This window comes from Xenia sp. Carnegie-2017, unplaced genomic scaffold (genome assembly GCF_021976095.1).
Source record: "Xenia sp. Carnegie-2017 unplaced genomic scaffold, XeniaSp_v1 HiC_scaffold_4, whole genome shotgun sequence".
Lineage (NCBI taxonomy): Eukaryota > Metazoa > Cnidaria > Anthozoa > Malacalcyonacea > Xeniidae > Xenia > Xenia sp. Carnegie-2017.
Window position 1 is genome coordinate 270,936 of NW_025813504.1, and position 20,577 is coordinate 291,512.

The 20,577-nt window shown below is 34.7% G+C and overlaps 5 protein-coding genes across 6 annotated transcripts in view; 1 reads left to right on the forward strand and 4 right to left on the reverse strand.

Annotated features, from left to right (window-relative positions):
- The window catches only part of LOC124455578 (serine/threonine-protein kinase/endoribonuclease ire-1-like), a 261,076-nt gene extending 252,036 nt beyond the window's left edge, over positions 1-9,040 (reverse strand). The window contains exon 1 of one of the 2 annotated variants that reach the window (XM_047006222.1): positions 6,589-6,736. The gene's annotated coding sequence lies outside the window, so the exon portion shown is untranslated. Of the gene's footprint in view, positions 1-6,588; positions 6,737-9,021 lie in introns of those variants that run through there. The other variant, XM_047006221.1, reaches the window with a different exon arrangement.
- LOC124455575 overlaps positions 1-20,577 on the reverse strand; it is a 156,514-nt gene that overhangs the window by 1,421 nt on the left and 134,516 nt on the right. The window contains exons 15-17 of the mRNA XM_047006210.1: positions 2,140-2,716; positions 710-1,425; positions 52-631 (exon numbers count right to left, since the gene is read on the reverse strand). Coding sequence (XP_046862166.1) covers positions 52-631; positions 710-1,425; positions 2,140-2,716 — 1,873 coding nt within the window. The remainder of the gene's footprint in view (positions 1-51; positions 632-709; positions 1,426-2,139; positions 2,717-20,577) is intronic.
- Positions 9,177-10,050, reverse strand: LOC124455597. The gene is made up of 2 exons (XM_047006256.1): positions 9,748-10,050; positions 9,177-9,589 (listed from the first exon to the last, which is right to left on the reverse strand). Exons 1-2 carry the CDS (start codon positions 9,970-9,972, stop codon positions 9,377-9,379), a joined length of 438 nt encoding a protein of 145 aa, XP_046862212.1. The 5' UTR covers positions 9,973-10,050; the 3' UTR covers positions 9,177-9,376.
- Positions 10,322-11,710, forward strand: LOC124455591 (protein ALP1-like). Its single transcript, XM_047006250.1, has 4 exons — positions 10,322-10,832; positions 10,919-11,160; positions 11,227-11,424; positions 11,508-11,710. Exons 1-4 carry the CDS (start codon positions 10,546-10,548, stop codon positions 11,564-11,566), a joined length of 786 nt encoding a protein of 261 aa, XP_046862206.1. The 5' UTR covers positions 10,322-10,545; the 3' UTR covers positions 11,567-11,710.
- LOC124455600 lies at positions 12,248-12,720 on the reverse strand. The gene is made up of 2 exons (XM_047006259.1): positions 12,557-12,720; positions 12,248-12,436 (listed from the first exon to the last, which is right to left on the reverse strand). Exons 1-2 carry the CDS (start codon positions 12,708-12,710, stop codon positions 12,276-12,278), a joined length of 315 nt encoding a protein of 104 aa, XP_046862215.1. The 5' UTR covers positions 12,711-12,720; the 3' UTR covers positions 12,248-12,275.

Here is a 20,577-nt window from a genome sequence, read left to right on the forward strand (position 1 = left end):
CGCTAATTTATAGCTTGCCATCGAAAATAAAAACTTATATCTGTGTCTTACTTGGAAAATGATCCTTTAGAACAGGTCTTGTCTTCCAGTCACTCAATCTTATGGTTCTGTGAACTAGAACAGGTAGTTCCATAAAAAGTCGAACAAAATACTTTTGATAGTTTCCATCTTTAACACATGACAGTGGTGGACGAGTTTTATCATCATACCAATGCTGGCGAACGTTTCGTAAAAATCTTAGGCAACCTAACCATGTAGAGTCGGATACTTTATTGATATGTTTAAAGACTTCAGGATCGATACGGTCCATCCAATCTATTGAAAGATTCAACTGCTTACAAACATCTAAGGTAAGAGAATGTGGAGATGGTTTCTTAATTTCTGGTTGATTCCCAACATCACACAGCAAATCGAAATTCTTCTCATCGGTTTGTAGATAAGGGTGTTTTAACGCTTCGTTTGCTGATGGTCTGTCTTCCGGTTTTAGCTGTAGCATCCATGACAGTAGATCTTTTAGATCTACATTATCTATTTTCTCCAAGCCAACAGGGTTTCCTTTCAATATATTCTCTTCAGTTTTAAAAGGATGGTCTCCTTTTGTGGCAACATAAAAAGCTACCATTCCTGCATTCTAAAATAAATCACAACGTAATATGATGAAAGAAATTCAAAAAAAAATAAAATTTAAACTTAAATTGCAAACACGTACCATTACATCCGACTCTGTTTTGTAACGTCCTTTGCCACTCGGATTTTCATCTGTACAAAATGATTCAGGAGCAATCCAATACTGAGTTCCCCTGTTAGCATTACTTACTCTTGTCTTACCTCCATCTTTCAAAATTCGACTAATACCAAAGTCAGCTATCAGAAATTTTCCTTGTGCATCTCGGAGTACATTAGAAGGCTTTAAATCCCGATGGAGAATAGGTTTTTGGCAACTATGAAGATGAGATAATCCTTTTAAAATGTGTCGGAGAATTTTGGGAAGAGATTTTTGAAGATAAGCCAAACTATTTGATTCTGATTGCACAAAATCCTCCAGCGATTCTTCACATAGGTCCAGTATTAAATAGACATGTTCTGTTCCATTGTCTTCTTCCAAGTAGTGATAATTGACAACAAACTTCGATTCCTTTGCGCCTAATTTATTTAAAATTTCTTTTTCTTTATGTGCAAGATTGATGCATTCATCACGAAGCATTCGTTTCACTGCTTTACCGTAGCCATCCTTTCCTAGTCCAAGAAAAACACGGGTTCCACCACTTCCTTTGCCAATGCAAAATTCCTCTGAGAAAATTACGCGTACATCGCTTATATATTCAACCTTGACTTTGGGATCTTGTCCATACTTAATCATTTTTAAAAACAATTGATTATGTTTAGTTGATTCATCAAGGCATTTCCACTCCAACAATTGCAATTCTAAAATTGGAGTAAAAATATTACTTTTAAAGATTACTAAAATAAGAAAACTAATTATTAGAAATAACTCAACGTCCGCCATTGCCCAAATGATTCAAATAGGTACTGACTGCACAGTTTGTCATAATAACCATTTCATAAATAAATCATTTAAACAATCAGTTCAGATAAAATTGTGGTAGCCGATACTAGAGAATTAATGGGTATAATTGTTCATATCGATCACTTGCCATGTACTGTTATGGCAACAGCAGCTGATACTGGAACATTCAAAATTTTATCAACAAGATAAACACTTTTTGGAGTGTGAGGGTCATACTTTGTCTAAATGTAAAAATCCTTACAGTTAATCATAAGCTTTGCACTAACATTAACAGCCTGGGGGGCTTGTTCTTCCCGTCACTGCAAACACTCACTCATGGTTTATCTCATATCAATATTAGTATATGTTAAAAAATATATTTGCGTTTCAACTATTTCATAACGTCAAAGGGGATGCTGGAGATAAAATTTTTAAAATGGATAGCTTGTTCATGACAATCTTTGATGCACCGATAAACATACATATCGCGACAAATCAAACTCAGAAAATTTACACTTCGACTGTGTAACAGGAATAGCTAACTGACTAGGTTGCATTTTTACACTTAGAGATTTTAGAGATTGATTAGCCACATCATTGACGAAAAAGAAATATTTTAATCGTTAACTTACTAGCAAATTTTTCTTTCAGACCTGGAGTGGATTTCCTTTTGATATACCTTATGATTCTGTGCACCAGAAGAGGAAGCTCCGGAAAAACTTGCAGGAAATACTTTTTATAGTTGCCTTCACTTGGCGGTAGTTGTGGATGAGGTTCATCTTGCCATTGCTCGCGAACGTTTTGTAAAAATTTTAAGCAGCCTAACCACGTAGGGTCAAAGTCATTGAAATTGTTAAAAATTTCTCCGTCGATACGGTCCATCCAATTTTCTGGATCATTTAACTGCTTATGGACATCTGAGTTGAGAGGATCACTTATCTCTATCTCCAGTTGATTCACCACATCACACAACATATCAAAGTTCTCTTCAGCAGATTGCAGATATGGATGTTTTAACGCTTTTTCGGCAGATGGTCTGAGTTCGGGTGTATGTTGCAGCATCCATGAAAGAAGATCTTTAAGTACAACATCATCGATTTCCATCAATCCAACAGGGTTTCCATCTCGCAAGTTTTTCAGTCTATACTCTAGAGGTCCAAAAGGATGTTTCCCTTTCGTTGCAACATAATAAGCCACCATTCCTGCATTCTAGAATCAATGAAAAGGTGAAAGTGTGAACGAAATGCCAAAAATTGAATTTAATTATTCAAAGTTATATTTCTACACCTACCATCACATCAGACTCTGTTTTGTATCGTGCTTTATCAACCGACTCATTATTTTCAGGAGCCATCCAATATTCAGTTCCTTTGTTAGTGTTGCTTGTATATGTCTTAGAGCCATCCTCCAATTTTCGGCTAATACCAAGGTCAGCTATCAGAAATTTACCTTGTGCATCTCGGAAAACATTGGAAGGTTTTAAATTCCGATGAAGAATCGGATTTGGTTCGCTATGAAGATCAGCTAATCCTTTTAAAATTTGCTTGAGAATTTCGGGAAGAGATTTTTGAAGATCCTCCAAAGTAGAAGATTTTACAAAACTCTCCAACGATTCTTCACATAGGTCAAGGATTAAATAGAAATGTTCCTTTCCAGTGATTTCCAGTTCCAGTGTTAGCAAAACATTCACAACATAATTCGATTTCTTTGCATTGATTTCATCAAAACAATTTGCTTCATCTTTTAGTTCATTGTAGTTATCACGAAGTATTCGTTTCACAGCTTTGCCGTAACCATCTTTTCCCAGTCCAAGATAAACACGTGTTCCATCACTTCCTTTGCCGATACAAAACTCGTCTGAGAAAATTACACGTAGATCGCTCACTTGTTCAACCTTGTCATTGCCATCGCGCCCATACTCAATAAGTCTTTGGAACAATTCTTTATGTTTTGTCGATTCACCAAGGTATTTCCATTCTTGTAACTGCAATTCTGAAATTGAATTAAAAGTATTACATTCATAGAGAGCAAATGTGCATGAATAATCAAATACATAAAAGAAAAACAACCGTCATAAACTACTCGTTAAAAGAATATGTTCTGGAGAGAGTGGAGGATAGCAAATAATAAAAATACGGTTAAAAGAAAATTGCCTATTTCATAACAAACATTTTTGTCGCGAACATTTTTAGTGATACTCTAAAAGAAGTAGTTTCAATAAATTTATAATAAAAGTTGACTCGTAGTACAATTTATCTTTTAGCTAAGTTGAATTCATCTGATTCTGTACCTTTTTTCTTCTTTTTCGTATCGAGGTCTTGTAATTTCAGTTTCATTGGATCCATTAAGTAATGTCGTCCTTCCTTTTCGTATATTTGCATTAAACGCTCTATGGCATTTTTTTGTTTTTCTATATCTTCATCTTCTGTGACTATCTTCAAATATATTTCATAAATATATATTGCATCTCCCCATTGCTCAAGCTTATCAAACAATTCAGCTAATTCCCAATAAACAGCTAACACTCCATTCACAATTCCATCTGAAGTAACAATTGACAAGCTCTTCAAGTAATGGTCAACAAAATCTTTACGAACGTTAATACCACCAACTTTTTTTTGACGTTGTGGTTGTTGTTCTTCTTGATTTCCTTGCTGTTGTAGACGTCGGCAATCAATAAAAGAGAATCCTATTCTATAATGCTCCAAAGATTGCTCATAATTTCCAAGCAACTTGTTCAATCCTCCCAATGCAATATGGCAGAGACATTCCGTTTCATCTTTCTTCATTGCGTCCTCCAATCTTTTAATGTTAGAATGAACACTCCCCAGGCCAAGGTATACTTGATGTTCAAAATATTCACTTTCAACTTTAGACGAAAACTTTAGGCAATGATTAAAACTGTTCAATCCTTCCTCCCAATTATCAGAGAGGGTGTAAGCGTTACCAAGACCAAAATATGCTATCGTTTTCAGGCTATTTTCGCCTGCAACTTCTACACAATTATTGTAATGTTCAATAGCCGTTTTATAATCGCCATTATTCATAGAACAATTCCCTTCTTCCAAGATCCCCATAACTGCTGGAACCGTGAAAGCTAGATCTCTTCTAGTAGTAATGCAAAAATTTATCTAAGTTCTCCAATGTTCTTCATGTGAACAGCAAACCTTTCTTTATTGTACTTATTTTTTTGCGCCAAACATCAAAGTTAACTGTTTAACTATATAAGGCAAAATTACGAGCTTTATTTAGTCCTCTCTTTAGTTTCAAAATTACAATAGAGTAAATTCATTTATGGAAGTTTAGAGCAAGCAAATGAGAGATCTGACTAACATGTATGTAGAGTGTGTGTAGGGTATTATATAGCAATATATAACCCTACAAAATGCAAAATGCTCCTTTTTATGGAGCTTGTCAGTCGCAGGAAAAGTCTGGAACGACTTACTTTTGTAACGTCATGCAAAGTATTTATCAAGATATATATACCAACCACGTGTTTGTCGGTAATTACACGTTGCAAACCCCACTGCCACAGTCACAAAAGTCACGCATCAATACAATACTTAATTCTTCTGACTCTGTAAACTTCTTATAGCTACAATACATTATTTACCATATGAAGACAACGCAAGATGCGACAACTTGAAATTGAATAAAATAATCCATTAAAAACTTTTCGTCTGATTTCTTTTGAGTATCTTTTTTCCTAGTATTTTTATACACAGGTGTTGAAACACGCAAAGAAGAAAACAATACAACAAAGTCTGGAAAATTTACAATCAATGCGACGATCGTTGAGTTAACGGTGTCACAAATTTTGATTTCATTACCATTTTTGTTCTAGTCAGATCTGAACCACCAAACTATGTCGAATACCTGTCTTGAATATAATTGCACATAGTCGTAGATTAATATATACAAATTGGGACATTTGCTCCAACTCGTGTCTAATACATATTGGAGCAAAATTGCGCATGCATAAACAAACATGCGTCAATACCGAAACGAGCTTTGAAAAAATCTCAGCGTTTTATTGATGAAGTTGTAGTAAATAATGATTTTCTAGGAAAGAAAATCAAACAACAAAATAAAGGAGCCAATTTTTTAATATAGAAGTATATGAGGTTGACCAGGATCAAAAAATTTTAAAATGTCTCGTAGTACAAAGCCCTCGGTGCAGTCCAATCTTAATTCGTATGTAGTTTCCAAATAGGGAGGTACCCACACGTCACAAGGCATTGTAAATTGCAACTTACATGACAAACTTATAATAAACCCCAAAGTTCAGGTCTACAGCGCGATGAATCTGTGTCAAAGAGAATCACAAGACGCACCAAGAATCAAATTCTTACAATCCGTTGGCCTTAGTTATATAGTATACGGAAAAAGCGTACGATTGAATCTTTCGAAGCTTCAAAAGATATACATTTGATAAAAGCTGCATTTAATCTATTCGAGATTGCAGTTATGCAGCATAGATAATTGGTTAATGATAAACTATCTCAAAAGGTTGATTCTTCTGATTCTCATCAATAAGGTGCTTCAACTTTATGAAATAAACTTATCAGCCTATAACTCTAAGTATTGAAATCATTCCCAAGCATATTCTTTTTCATAAGAAAATTTGCTTGCGTGTGCTCTTCCTGCCAAGTATATCATACGGTTCATACCACTCTTGTCATGTATACACGTTAACAAAGTAAAAACCTATGTTATTGCCTTGTTTTATGGAAATCGAAATTCTGCATTTGACTAGAGAATAAAAACTCTACAAAAATACACCAATTATTATGAAATGGTTTTAGTTTGAATGGTTATTGCCTAAACAATTTTTACTTTGATTCAGGTGAGTTGCAAAGAATTATCCTGTTAAAAATATAATCTGACGATTTGTACTCGGAAAATAGACATATAAATAAGGAAGAAAGACAGGCTTTATGTGATCAAATTTAACTTCTGACACAATGAATTTTCTAATGAATGAAAAAATCCGCAAAATTCAACATTACGTTTTAAAGCATTCCGGTTTTAAATATTGACTATTGATGAGAGTACAATACAACTAAGTCTGCAAAACTTACAAAAAATTCTTCGGTCTTCAGGTAATTCAACACTATTGACTTCTTCACCGTTTTTACTACCGTCTGACTACAAGCATCAAAACAACAAGAATGACTTGTTTTGCAAGTCCTCATACCTACATAAATTTTCTCAACTTGAAAAGATCACAGCAAGATATAGTGACCTGGCGACCCTTGGTAGGGGGGATTGGAGGAGTTTTGAAATGGCTTAGTTTAAATTTTACACGCAAATGCTTTCGAAAATACCTTTGGTGTGAGACATAAGCAAGTACAATAGAGGAAACACAAAAAACAGTCGATTATTCCTCACATACATCATATTGCACACACTATACTCGTGTTTTAACCCGATGCCTGCCTTAATCAATGCCCTAAAAGCACAAGCAACGTCTTTCGCCCGTTTTTAGTCGTGCTCACTCAGGCCGGCAAGACCAAATTATATATTCCTAAAGGGTTAGAAACGACTGGAATGAGATGCAAAATTGAGCAACTGCATCTGGATGAAATGTTCCAAAATGTCTCCCTTGTCTAACCGAACTCCTTTGTTTTCATGCAAAGGTGTGAAAGGCGAGTTTCAGGCGCCTGAAAACCAGATTGCTTATTCAGTTTTTTACAAGACTGTCCATGCCGGATTCACAAGTTAACCATTTGTCATTGATCTATGATGTAAATGGCATTTGTAATTCCTAGGCATGCTGATGAGCCCTGACATTGGGCAAAACAGCTATTTCAAAAAAATTATTTAGTTGAAATAAATGAATGATTTGCTTTGATTTGATTTGAAATGTAAAATGATTTTGAGAATTCAGATGTGATCGATTTTAAACTTTCTCGGACTGAATCAACCATAATGACACCACCGACTTATGTTAGCACCAATCATTTTAGTAATTCATGTTTACAATCACAACAGCACGACTAGTTGTTTTAGTTTAGCTACGTCACTGATGTCAGTCTGATGTTTTTTTAATAAGCCATGCTAGTTTAAAAATTGCCAACTTTAGACAGCAAAATTTTCCTGTAAGTGTATAAAAACAACACACACTTAACAACATTTTCAACAAACCATGCGTGTTCAAAGACTTGCCAATTTTATGAAAACAATCGAATCTTAACGACAATTTAAAAACACATGTTCATTTGAACGATAAACATGATTTTCAATATCGTCATTATCCCAGCAGTAAAAGAAACTTATTTTTACTTGGATAGGAAAATGATAATTTTTGAAGAATGCAGATGTTAGAGATAAAGATTAAATCAAATTTAGCTCAAACAAAAGCTTTAAGACAGTGTAAAATCTGTTGAAAGCTGCGTTGCAATACATTTCTTTGCCATAAAAGAAAAGATAATTAATAAAAACATATTATTCATATCGTATTCAAATGGCATATATATCCTACTGCGAAAGAACACGTCATTTCAATATTCTCATCATTCTTGTTTTGCTTAGCATGGTGCATTTAATGAACCGGTAACTTTTACTTCTTTCGTTTTTCAAACATTAACGTATATACGAAGTCGATCATCGATAATCCTCAATATTTGTAATAGTTGTAATTTACTTAACGTTCACAAAGTCTATAGGAATAAAGCTACTCTTTAAAACATAGAGTAGACTGAAACTATGCGCTCACCCCCCAGAATATAGGTGATGGATTGCAAACTTGAAGGGACTAACTTAATTCAAATGCTGGAAAATCCAGATAATGTTTGATGTACAGAATAATGCTTGATATGCAGAAGTATCTGACATAGGACAAGACATCTCCGACATTTTCAGTTGTACGATGAGCTAATCGAAGACAAGCAATCGTTTCTTGTTAAATCATTTCATGAAAATGTTCACGAATGACAATATTTAAAGTATCAATGCAAAATGGTTTACATACATATCATAAATGAAAAAATTAATTTAGACAACACCAAGAACAGTTTTCTCAAGAATTATATTTCTCATAATACAATTTGCTTGCGTGTCCACTTCCGCCAACGTAGTTCATAAAATTATCATGAAGAAGAGAAAATATACACGCTAACAAAGCTAAAGCATCGTGAAAACGTTAAATATAACATTGTCGACATTCTGTATGTATGAAAGTTTAATTATGATTAAAAACGCAGCAGAAAAAACACTTTAATGCTATAGAATTGTTTAAGTCCGTATAGTTACTGCCTACAAACTTTATGTTTTTATGCGTGATGGGTAGAAAATCTTTACTTCTATACAAAATCGGAGTATTTGTAAAGGGAGTTATAAATAAGTTACATACACAAACTTTCGGCAATGAAAATTAACGTCTGACGCAATATAATTTTCTTAATGTTGTTAATATATACACCCTAAAAGAAATCACAAACTCGAGTATTTTTAAAGAATATCAGCCTTTAATCATGTAAAGAATACAATATAACAAAGTCTGGTAAACTTACAGATAAACCACTGATCTCCGATCACAGTTTCCAATAGGTATTTCAACAAGTGTATTTCTATAACGTTTTCCGTCAGGTAAGAAACATCAATAATAACGCCTTGTTTGCAATGTCGTCATAAAAAAGATTATTTTAACAATGTAAAAATTTCAAAATAACAGTAGGAAGTACATTTTTTTGAAAAAATGCTTTATGTTCTCCATGGGGGGAGGGGGGAGAATGAATAATTTGTGGATTTAAAATGTCCTTCAAATGTATGAAAAATAGATAGAAAGTTATTACATAGATAGTTAATTCACCATATAAAGTGAACCATTTATAAGTCTAAAAAAGCTTGTTAATAAAACAATCAACTTTAATTTTCTTTCTCCTCATCGCTACTTTCAAACTGAATAAAAACTGGTTCTGGTGGTAGGACTTGAACACCATTTATTGGCACATGATGTTTCTTTCTAAAACCGCTGTCATTATGAGTCCACGATGAATTGCTCGTTTCTTTATTAAATGAGCAAACGATTTTTCTACTTTCGTTTCCATTACTCTCACGCGTCTCGCCATTTCGTAAACGCTGTTTATAGAAAAACAGAAAATGTTGTATGATGAAAGACAATCTAAAGCAATGATGTGAAAGATTTTTGAAACTTAAGTAAATAGAATAGACCCATAGCAGTGCAAGGATAAACAAAAAAAAATCAAATACATTTACTTTATTTTACATATAAATACCTCAAAAGTTTCTTTAAATGATTCATTATGTTTTTGTTGATCTGATTGACTTCTGTCTTCAACAACAACCTCCCTGTTTTCTTTAACGTTTCTTTCAAGTTTGTTTTTAAATGATTTATAACTACCACGGGAATATCCATCCGTAGAGATATCTGATTGGCTGTCGCTTGGCCGTGGAGGAGTGGGTAAGAATTCAGAAAACTCACTGCCACTGACAATGGACATGATTTCTGGGTCATGTGATTTCTCTTCCCACTTTTTGTCGGAATAAATTGCTTGAAAATTTTGATCCTTAATTTGGTCTTGAAGGCAGGCGATGATTTATAATCTACCTCTGACGCATCTGAATGTGAGCTGAGTTGCGATCGACCAGAAGCTTTGTAATAAGTCGAGGTTTTAGCATTTTTAGCATGGGATAGTTTTGGACGGTTTTCATGTCTTGGAGGCGAATTTCGAAGGTTTAAGGCTGAAACACACTGTGCAGTCGCTTTGGTCGCGCGACTAAAGCGAATTGATGCGCGCGCATTAGAACGCGCTTGAACGTCAGAAACACACATGCAAAAGCGAGCATGCGACCAAATTGCGACTATCAACATGGCGTCTAGTCATCAGGCTAAGTTACTAGCATCTGTTTGCATTTTGTACGAGCTGGAAGAGGTTGAAAAACGGAAAAAAAATGATAAAATGAAAAGGTGGTGGGTTCGTCAATTAAACAGGCAAAGGAGAGCACAAGGAGATTTTCTGCACTTGGTTCAAGAACTAAGAACCGATGAGGAGCAGTTTAATCTGTAATTTCGCATGAGCCCTCAAATATTTGATGAGTTGCTGGCTTTGGTTGGTCCATCTCTTCGTAGGCAAGATACTCAAATGAGGCAATCAGTTGGACCTGCTGAAAGACTAGCAATCACATTAAGAAGATTGGCTACAGGTGATAGCCCACAGTCTATAGCATTTGCTTATCGTCGTGGGGCTAGCACAGTTCGTGCGGTTGTTTACGATACGTGTAATGCACTTTGGAGAGTTCTTGTCCCCACATACATGAAGGCTCCTTCGCAACCTAGTGACTGGAAGAAAATATCTGAAGGGTAAAGTTAAAACATGATTATGAGAAAGGGTTACTTTATTGTAGACTTGTAGTGACACTGCATCATTGTTTGTTGTATGTTTTCAGATTTGCTTATACATGGAATTTTCCAAACTGCATTGGAGCACTAGATGGAAAACATAACGCTATTCAGGCTCTGAGAAACTCTGGATCTTTATATTTCAATTATAAAAAACACTTTTCCTTGGTGTTAATGGCTTTGTGCGATTCCCAGTACAAATTTATCTTTGTGGATATTGGTGAAGCTGGAAGATGGAGTGATGGGGGAGTTTTTGCTAATTCACAATTTGGATCAGCTTTTTTAAATGGTATCATATCTCTTTAAAGTATTCAGTGTTGAAAGTAGTATTCACCTTACAAATTTTATTTGATAGGTGAGATGCATCTACCTGCTGATGAGCCTTTACCAGGAACAAATGAAAGCCTTCCCTATACTGTGGTTGCAGATGAGGCATTTCCTCTTAAAACCTGGATGATGCAACCTTATCCAGGAAGGGTACTGGATTGCCTTCAAAAGAGAGTTTTCAACTACAGATTGTCAAGAGCTCGGCGAACAATAGAAAACACCTTTGGTTTGTATTTACATGCTCATTTTCTTTATGGAGTTTTGAATCAAACACTTTTCAATATTCTCTTCAATTGATATTTGTATCAGGTATAATGGTATCCAAGTGGCGAATACTTAAAACAACCATTATTTGCCATGTATTTTAATTCAGAAGTTGGTCAACTTTCATGGCAGCAAGAATATGTGAAAAGAACTCATTGATATAATTTTATTTTACTTTTTTGTTGTAATATAGATAAAGCACCATTATTTTTCATTATATTCAATGTCAAAAAGAACATCCTGGATTCTTTTTTTAGCCAGTGCTTTAAGGTAATCAGAAGGAAGCTTTCTGATTTGTAAAGCTATGCTTCTGCCAAATGTTCATACTCGTCCATTGATGATTCAGTTGGGGGAGATGCTGATTGTTGAGTAATTTTTTCCAAACTGCTCAGCAACCGCAGCTGGTATTCGTTAGGACCATCATCTTGAGCTTTCTTTCTCGTTTTTTTGATCGTGGAGGTGGTGCCGATGGTGTTGCTGCTCTAGATGATGAAGCTGAGGTGGATGAAATATATGATGGTGATGATATGGGTTGGAATATGATTGAGTGCGAAGTTGGATCGACTGCTTCAGAAAACTGACTGCTCTCCAGATCATCTACTTCGAGTGTCAATGTATCAATGCTGTTACTTTCATCTGTAACTTCATTGACTGATTCATCTTCAATTACAGTGACAGACATGTTAGTGATGTTCTATATAAAGAATTAACACTTTTGAAACCCACGATCATAATGCTACTTTACACATTCAGCCCTATACAGTAACACAATAATAACAGGAGACATTAATGTTAATATGTATGCCTTACCGTTCACGCTTTCTGTAATCGTCCAACCATTGTCATCAAACCCCAAAACTCCCATGATGGTGTGGATGAGGCTGGAGCTCCTGATTTTATGGCAGCATCATTTTTCTTTTTGTATCTGACGTATACGTCCCTAAGGCTTTTCATTTTTGCCTTGAGCTCCTCAACTGATAAAATTGATAAAACAAAATTATGCTCAATATCTCAAACAATCCAAATTTCAACAAACAACATGTCTTATCACGGCATCACTGAAAAATATCAAAGATAAATAAATTGCTCCTTACCTGTTCCTGTAAAGCCAACAGTTCTCAGATCGTCTAGAATTTGATGCCACGCATTCACTCTCATCGGCTCATTTTTATAATTTCTGTCCGCAAGATCAAATAATACTGGAAAATTGCGAAAAGAATTTATGAGCACTTCTTCGTAACCAGCCATCTTTGTTCACGTTAACTTCGAAATTAGCATTTTGAGCAAGGAAATAACCAATCACAGGCAAGCGACTGAAGCGACCAAGGTCAAAAAATCAACATGCTAAACTTCCAAAGCGACTAGACTCGCGACTAAAACTACTAGCTTAGTGACCGCGCAATTTGGTAGTTTTAGTCGCGCGACTAAAGCGACTGCACAGTGTGTTTCAGCCTTTATTGTCCAGGCAGATGGTAAAAGTTTTCGTTTGCGAGTCGTCGAAGATTTAAAAGATTTTTTGTAGTTCAGTCATGAGCGGTTTCTTGGCAATGATCTCCTTTGTCTACAAAGAGCAATGGTAATTTTAGAAACTTTAAAAACCAAAGGAGAAGACAACAGGGATGTATTGCTATCGCTAATTGGGGGTCTTATTCATATATTCATGACATGCTGAATTACTTTACTATCTTTTGAAATGTATTGTTATCTACGGATCTATAACATGCATAAGTGAACAAGAGCCCCCCCCTTAATTAGCGATAGCAATACATCCCTGAAAGACAACGTGTGTGTTTGATAAAATTAAGCATAGTAAGCCATTGGAGGTGAATGAATAACAGAGTAGGATTACGTGTGCAGTTGAATTCAAGTCAGTGACTAGTACTGCAACCAAGCTGTAATAGTATAACTGCTCTGTGGTAGTACAACTGACCTATAATAGTGCTGCTGACCTGCGTTAGTACAACTGACCTGTAAGAGTACGACTTTCCTGGATGATTAAATGTTCTCACAACAACAACAGGTTTTTGATGATGAACACTAGACACATCATCGCCATATTGACTGTAACCCATGTTGGTATAATTTCTCACTGAATCACTGGGCATCATGTATCTTGAACGGTGATCATGTGACGCCATACTACGTGACGTCATTGCGCCTGTCTCCTTGGAAGAGAAGTTGATTGGCTGTAACCTCTCTGTATGTAGTGGAGCATTAGACTTTAGCTTCACATATTCTCCATATTTATCATCCACATTGAAATTACCACTTTCCTTTTTTCTGTTTTCATGAAACTCTGAAGAAGACTTCCATTCTTCAACAACACGATACTCATTAGCAACTCGTCCCACATTAGATCCACGATTCTCGTGGGAAACACGAATCACGTCGTCCACACGACTCTTTAGCTTCACGACTTTGATTCGCTGATACGCCAGCATGATGAAGGGTTTCACGAGACATTTGTAACCTGTTTCTATTGTCAACATTACTCTCTTCAACAGAGGCATGATCTTCTAACCCAAAAATATGAACTTTGTCTGTTTTTACGTTATATTCAACTTCACCCTTGTTTGCACCACTATCAATTTCATCCAAAGTATTTTCTCTCATAATTTTAGTAAAAGTTTTACTGTATATGCCTCCTTAAGCAGACTATTTTCCATGAATGCTTGAATTGAAACATTGAAAATATTTGTAAAAAAAGGAAATCAAGCGAAGTGATAACGGTAATTAATACGACAAGTTTTTTAAAATAAACATGTTTCAACATCTCATGATGCCATCTTCAATAAATACTTGCTTGTGATAGATGCATATAGAGGTTTTATGTTATGTACCCATCACACAAACTACAGAAAGTTCAAGAACGAAGTAGAAATTGTCTTAAGAAGAAAAACAATATCAATACTGTCAGATTTAGTAAAGACCGCAAACGAGCAAAATTTATGCTAAGATCAAATGAGAATTATGGATATCACTTGAATTAGCACAATAAGGGACATCATGAAAACGTACGTCCTTGTATGTGTAGTAAAGCTCATAAACTTCTTTGTACCCATTTAATGCATACAACAAAGGTCCATTTTTAATTCTTCAGAGAGTGAAAACATCTTAGTCTGACATTGAACTAGAATTCGTAGCTTGCAACTAGTACGACCAATCGTTTAGGCTATTAGTTAAATTCGTTCGTTTTGTGCAGTGAAAATAAAATTTTTGAACAATACTTGCACTTTGTGTATTGTAATGAAGTACAACTAAATTATAAAGATTTCATGACTTTCTCCATTATTAATGTTTGTACTAGACTCCCTAAAGCTTCAAAAAATAAGGGTGGAGTATATACTATACTCGTCGACTTTAACCCCACCCCCAAATTTAAATCTGTTCCTACGCCTAAGTATCCATCCTATGTATATCTATGAAACACCGAACCATTGGCGTTGTGGCTGGGGTACAGCCAGGGGGGAATACCCCACGAATGTTTTAAGGGGAGACACCACTACCAGAAGGCATATGGGGGCCGCCAGAACGCATCTTTACAAACTCCTCTAAATTTATTTCAGGAAACAAAATTCAAACAAATAAAACAACTGAACGGCGGAACGGATCAGAAAAAATGACGGACGGATCTGTTTCTGCTGAGATTTACCAAAATTGACCAATATTATTTCGCATTGTAATACAATTTGTAATCAGAATGATACAATATTTTGATCTATTCATATCCAACACTTTGTCGCGTTTTTACTCAAAATGACAAGGAACATATAATAAACAGGCACCGCGGAGGATCGATAATTTGGGGGGGGGGCTAATATTCATATATACATACATGTAGGCTTAAGATCTTTTGAAATCCATTGTTTTCTAAGGATTAAAACATGAATATATGAATATAAGCCCCCCCCCAAATTATCGACCCTCGGCGGTGCCTGAAACTTGTATGCCAAAGGTTCATCTGAATTGTCACAAGCTCTTTTTTGGCGACGACATTAACTTAAAACTGACTTATTTTGTGTTGTTCAACACCTAAACTTTGTGAATTATAGCTTTGGAAAATCGTCCAGTTTGCACAAATGCTTCTTAAGCTATTTTTATAGTTATTATGGATATTATTATTATCTTACACAAACAATCTCATGAAGGGATTTTGAATCGAAAATGCTTAAAAATGTTGCGCGCAAGGAGACGTAAAATATCCTGAGATGACGAGATAACAAGGAAAAACATAATTGTAGGATCGAGATGCATAGAGCTTAGGTTATGCTAATTATTATGCTAATTATTATGAAAAACAAAAGGGGACCCGTATAAAAGCATGGTTCTTGGGGTCTTTTGAGATTGCGCACAATTCATGTATAGTGGTGTATTTTTTGTACATGGATGTTTATATTTAGTGGCCAAATTACGAGGTAACGATGATTACGGCTTTAGGCCTCCTTGTCGGTTATGTTAATATCTATACTCTGTCGTTTAGAACCGTACGTTTGACGCATTGCATTGAAATAAAGATTTATCTGTATACCGGTCGTCGTTTTAATAGTAGTTTATGTACGAGTATCTTGCTGGTCACATAAGCCTGGAATTGTTGAAGCTTATAATAATCAAGGAGTATAAGTTGAATGTTATATAGTATATCACTACGTATGGAAGATACAATTTATAAGTAAATTATACATAAATTTGATAGTATAACTTACTTTCATAGTCGGGGTAATATTCCGTTTCTTCACCTTTAGACTCGTAACGTTCTGTCAATTGAAAAGTCACCAAACGTGTGACAGTATTTTAGTCAATAAAATTCGACGCAAAAAAACCTTAAAGATATATCTATAGTTGGTGCATAAAGACATAAAATCTCTAGACGACAATTATCGAGGTAAAAAGATCAATAAAGTGTATGTTTGTTCTACGATAAAATGTTGGTAAATATATCCATATTTTTGCATGTATAGCTAACACACAATTTACGAAGGTCTCGTATAAATTTGATTGTATATAACTTACCGTCATCCATGAAGTAACTTTTCATTCGTTGAAGGCAACTCTATAAATTCTGTATTATCCAAGGTAAATACATCGAACTTAGGAAATTCTGCAATCATAAATACATATTTATCAAATCTTCGTCTTTCTCCCTCGTTGAAATGAAAAGATTAAAATAGAATGCTTGCACAGTTTTAATATACAATCATTAAGGCGTTTAAATTACATATAACATCATAACCTTCAACGCCACACGTCAACAAAGAAACTTTCCGTGATTATTAGCCTTAACATAGATGAAAATTTATAAAAATTAAACATACGCAGGAAGAAAATTTTCAGAAATTGTACTCATCCTTGTTAAACGTTACTTGCATCAATGTTTTAAAACATCCAACTGTATGAAGTTAATCGTCAAAAATCTACGATAATCATTTGATGCACGCCAAATAAGATTTTTTTTACAAATTATTGTCGAAACAAAAATATTTATCATAATAGTAGCAAAGTAGCTACATCTTAGGGGAAAGCTTATTATTCACAGATTCTAAAAATTATGATTACCCAACAAAACAACAAAATCACAAAAAAATTGTCACAGCAACAAGGTAGCTATAACAAGGTATAGAAAAGACTACTATCGTCAAGTTTCATCTTTATAAACTTGATTTAAAACATATTAAGTGCAATGGTCTACTTTCACCAATTATGATAAAGCTAGCACAATCAGGGACACCTTAAACTCAGTAAGGCAATGGGGTCTTTGTCAATGTGAACAAAATTGGAAGTTACTTTTTTCCGTACTAATCTCTACCAAGAAATTTAAATGTATTAAACAAAACACAATCCGCTTATTGTAATCACAGCAAATGGAACGTTTTATAGTATAACTGTTTAATGTTTGTGATTAACCATTGATTGCAGTCGACTAGATCTAAAAAAAAATACATGAAATTCTAAATTTGGACAACCGAATCAAACAAGGCGCTACCATGCAACACCTAATGAGAAGAAAAAAACCTTTAAGGGTGTTGGCATGTAAGATATACAGTATTAGAATTTAGAATAGTCCGTTCATCTAAAGTGCAAGAATTCATTGAAAAATGTGATATTACGCGTGTCAATGACACACTTAATTGCATAACTATTTAAGATGCATCTATTTAAAATAACAAGAAAAAGATCTTTGTTCATTCAATACTAGGGATACCGAGAATTTGTCTATTTTTATTTTCTTATTATCATTCTAATCGAATTCTTCCTGGTAAATGTTCAAATGGTAAATGATATTACGCGTGTCAATGACACACTTCATTGCATAACTATTTAAGATGCAACTATTTAAAATAAAAAGAAAAAGATCTTTGTTCATTCGATACAAGCGATACCGAGAATTTGTCTATTTTTACTTTCCTATTATCATTCTAATCGAATTTTTCCTTGTAAATGTTCAAATGGTAAATGATATTACGCGTGTCAATGACACACTTAATTGCATAACTATTTAAGATGCAACTATTTAAAATAACAAGAAAAAGATCTTTGTTCATTCGATACTAGCGATACGGAGAATTTGTCTATTTATATTTTCCTATTATCATTCTAATCGAATTCTTCCTGGTAAAAGTTTAAAATTATTTCTTGTTAACTGTAACTAAAAAGAGACTGAAAGAGACTGGATCAGTTCTGGATGTTTTTAATGTGTTAGATTCATTCTTCAAAATTCGACTCATACAAATTCGAAGTCAAAAATTTGCCCTGTGCGTCTCGGAAAACATTAGAAGGCTTTAAATCCAGATGAAGAATAGGATGTGGGTCGCTGTGAAGATGAGCTAAACCTTTTAAAAATTGTCTGAGAATTTTGGGAAGCGATTTTTGAAGATAAGCCAAACTATTTCATTCCGATTGAACAAAATCCTCCAGCGATTCTTCACACAGGTCGAGTATTAAATAAACATATTCTGATGTAATGTCTTCTTCTAAGTAAAAATAATTCACAACATCCTTCGATTTTTTTTCGATGATGTCTTTGAAAATTTTCTTTTCTTGTTGTGTAAGCCCAATGCAGATATCACGAAGTATTCGTTTCACTGCTTTTCCATAGTCATCTTTTCCCAGTCCAAGATAAACACGAGTTCCATCAATTCGTTTGCCGATGAAAATTCTCCGGAAAAAATTACACGCACTACGCTTATATGATCAACCTTGACTTTGGGTTCTAATCCATATTTAATCATTTTTAAAATCAATTGTTATGTTTAGTTGATTCATCAACGCATTTCCACTGCAATTCTGAAATTGGAGTAAAAATATTACTTTTAAAGATTATCAAAACAAGAAAATCGATTAATTTGAAATAACTAAAACTCTGTCATTGCCCAAATGATTTGGATAGTAATTGAAAGCCCATCAACTTAATTGCAACCATTTTATAAATCACTCATTAAAGCATTCAGTTCTGATAAAGTATTATTGGTATAATGCATGCAGAGGCGAAACTAGAGCGCTAATTGGGGAGGGAAGGTGGTGGGTAATATTCAAACATTCAGCCCTGCTGATTTCTTTTGAAATTAAAATCGCCAACGAAAGAAATGTCGAAATGATATTATTTTTTTGTAAACATCTGCATTTTTGTGCGTAGTACTTAGTTTCTTTTGTATTTCTTCAGACACCCAAATAGAAATAAGTACCATCACTTCTTCATTAGATCAAGTTTCTCCGCGTTTCGAAATATTTGCTTAAATAATAAAATAGAGACTTTGTCGTGGTGACAAATCTGAAAATAACGTAATAATTTGATAGTCCTTAAAAGAACTGTTTTAAGTAACGAACACTAACCCAATAGTTCTAAATTAAACGACACGATGCATTTCGGCAGACTACTCCTCAGGTGTCAACGTCTGCTAAATGAAAATTTACAATTTCTCGATATTTATAATGCCAAGAAAGAGTGTACGTCATCTCAAAAAGGGGAGATGACGCTCAAAACAGAGATAAATTAAAAACATAATCCTTTTGTCGGCAGAGGACGGATTGGTTAACTTAATTAAAACAGCCTCCATGACGCGTAACTGAAAGATTTCTTAAATGATTCTAAATGAACTCTTCTGAGGACAGTCTAAGCGTTCGCTTTATTAAACACTTTACTAAATAAATCTTTTCTCTGTGTGAAGAAAAAGCGTCAAAGCATGTGTACAAACCCGTAAAAGTTGCCTTGCGATGAATTCTTGTAAGGAATTGACCATTGCGTTTATGGACAAGAACATCCAAAAACGCTAACTGACAATTTGATTCCTGTTCAGACGTATAATTTAAAGAAGGGTGAAGAGAACAGAGTTTATGTAAAAATAATTGGCGATTTTTGTCGTTACGAAAAAGGGAAAAGGTGACAAACGTCAACGTAACGTTTGTACCACAACACTTCCAGAGGCCCAGACGAGGCAAAATCCTTACAATCATAATAGCCTACGAAAATATTAGCAACTTCTGGTCCTAGTGCTCTTTACTTAAAACAGTTCTTTTAAGAACTATCAATTTATTATATTACTTTTACCATTCACTATGGTATTTGCTATCTTTAGAACTATTTTCACATATTTGCTTATAACTGTAAAATATTGCTGCAAGCAAACAAAGCAAAAACGAAACCCGTGATATGTGTGATCGCACGAAAAGCCTGGTTACTAAGCTAAAAACATCGCTACGTAGATGACACAATCACAGCACTACATGCAGACGAGATTGATGACTTTCACACTCACATCAACACACAGAACAGCCACATACAATTTACCAAAGATGTCGAAGAAAACGGAACTCTTCCTGTTCTCGACTGTTTGGTAATACATGACAATCAAAAACTACGAACAACAGTTTATCGCAAGCCAACACATACTGACCGACTACTAGACCAATCATCTTACAACCCTACATCACACAAAGCCACCACAATTAGAACATTAACAATACGTGCAAAAATCATATGTGATTCACCGGACGCTCTACAAAACGAAAACAACTATCTCAAACGTGTTTTTGACAAAAACAACTATGACTCTGACTTTATGAAACGCAACACCTACAAACTCAACGAACCCAACAAAACGAACAACTCAGTGACAACAGC

Bases quoted from the DNA above. Each gene is read 5' to 3' on its own strand.
- LOC124455597 (XM_047006256.1), bottom strand. From the start codon at position 9,972: ATGTCCATTGTCAGTGGCAGTGAGTTTTCTGAATTCTTACCCACTCCT. The intron at 9,590-9,747 runs GTATTTATATGT...TTCTATAAACAG, and splicing joins CATTTAAAGAAACTTTTGAG to CGTTTACGAAATGGCGAGAC.
- LOC124455591 (XM_047006250.1), top strand. From the start codon at position 10,546: ATGAGCCCTCAAATATTTGATGAGTTGCTGGCTTTGGTTGGTCCATCT. The intron at 11,161-11,226 runs GTATCATATCTC...TTTATTTGATAG, and splicing joins TGGATCAGCTTTTTTAAATG to GTGAGATGCATCTACCTGCT. The intron at 11,425-11,507 runs GTTTGTATTTAC...TATTTGTATCAG, and splicing joins AACAATAGAAAACACCTTTG to GTATAATGGTATCCAAGTGG.
- LOC124455600 (XM_047006259.1), bottom strand. From the start codon at position 12,710: ATGGCTGGTTACGAAGAAGTGCTCATAAATTCTTTTCGCAATTTTCCA. The intron at 12,437-12,556 runs GTAAGGAGCAAT...CAATTTTATCAG, and splicing joins TGTTGGCTTTACAGGAACAG to TTGAGGAGCTCAAGGCAAAA.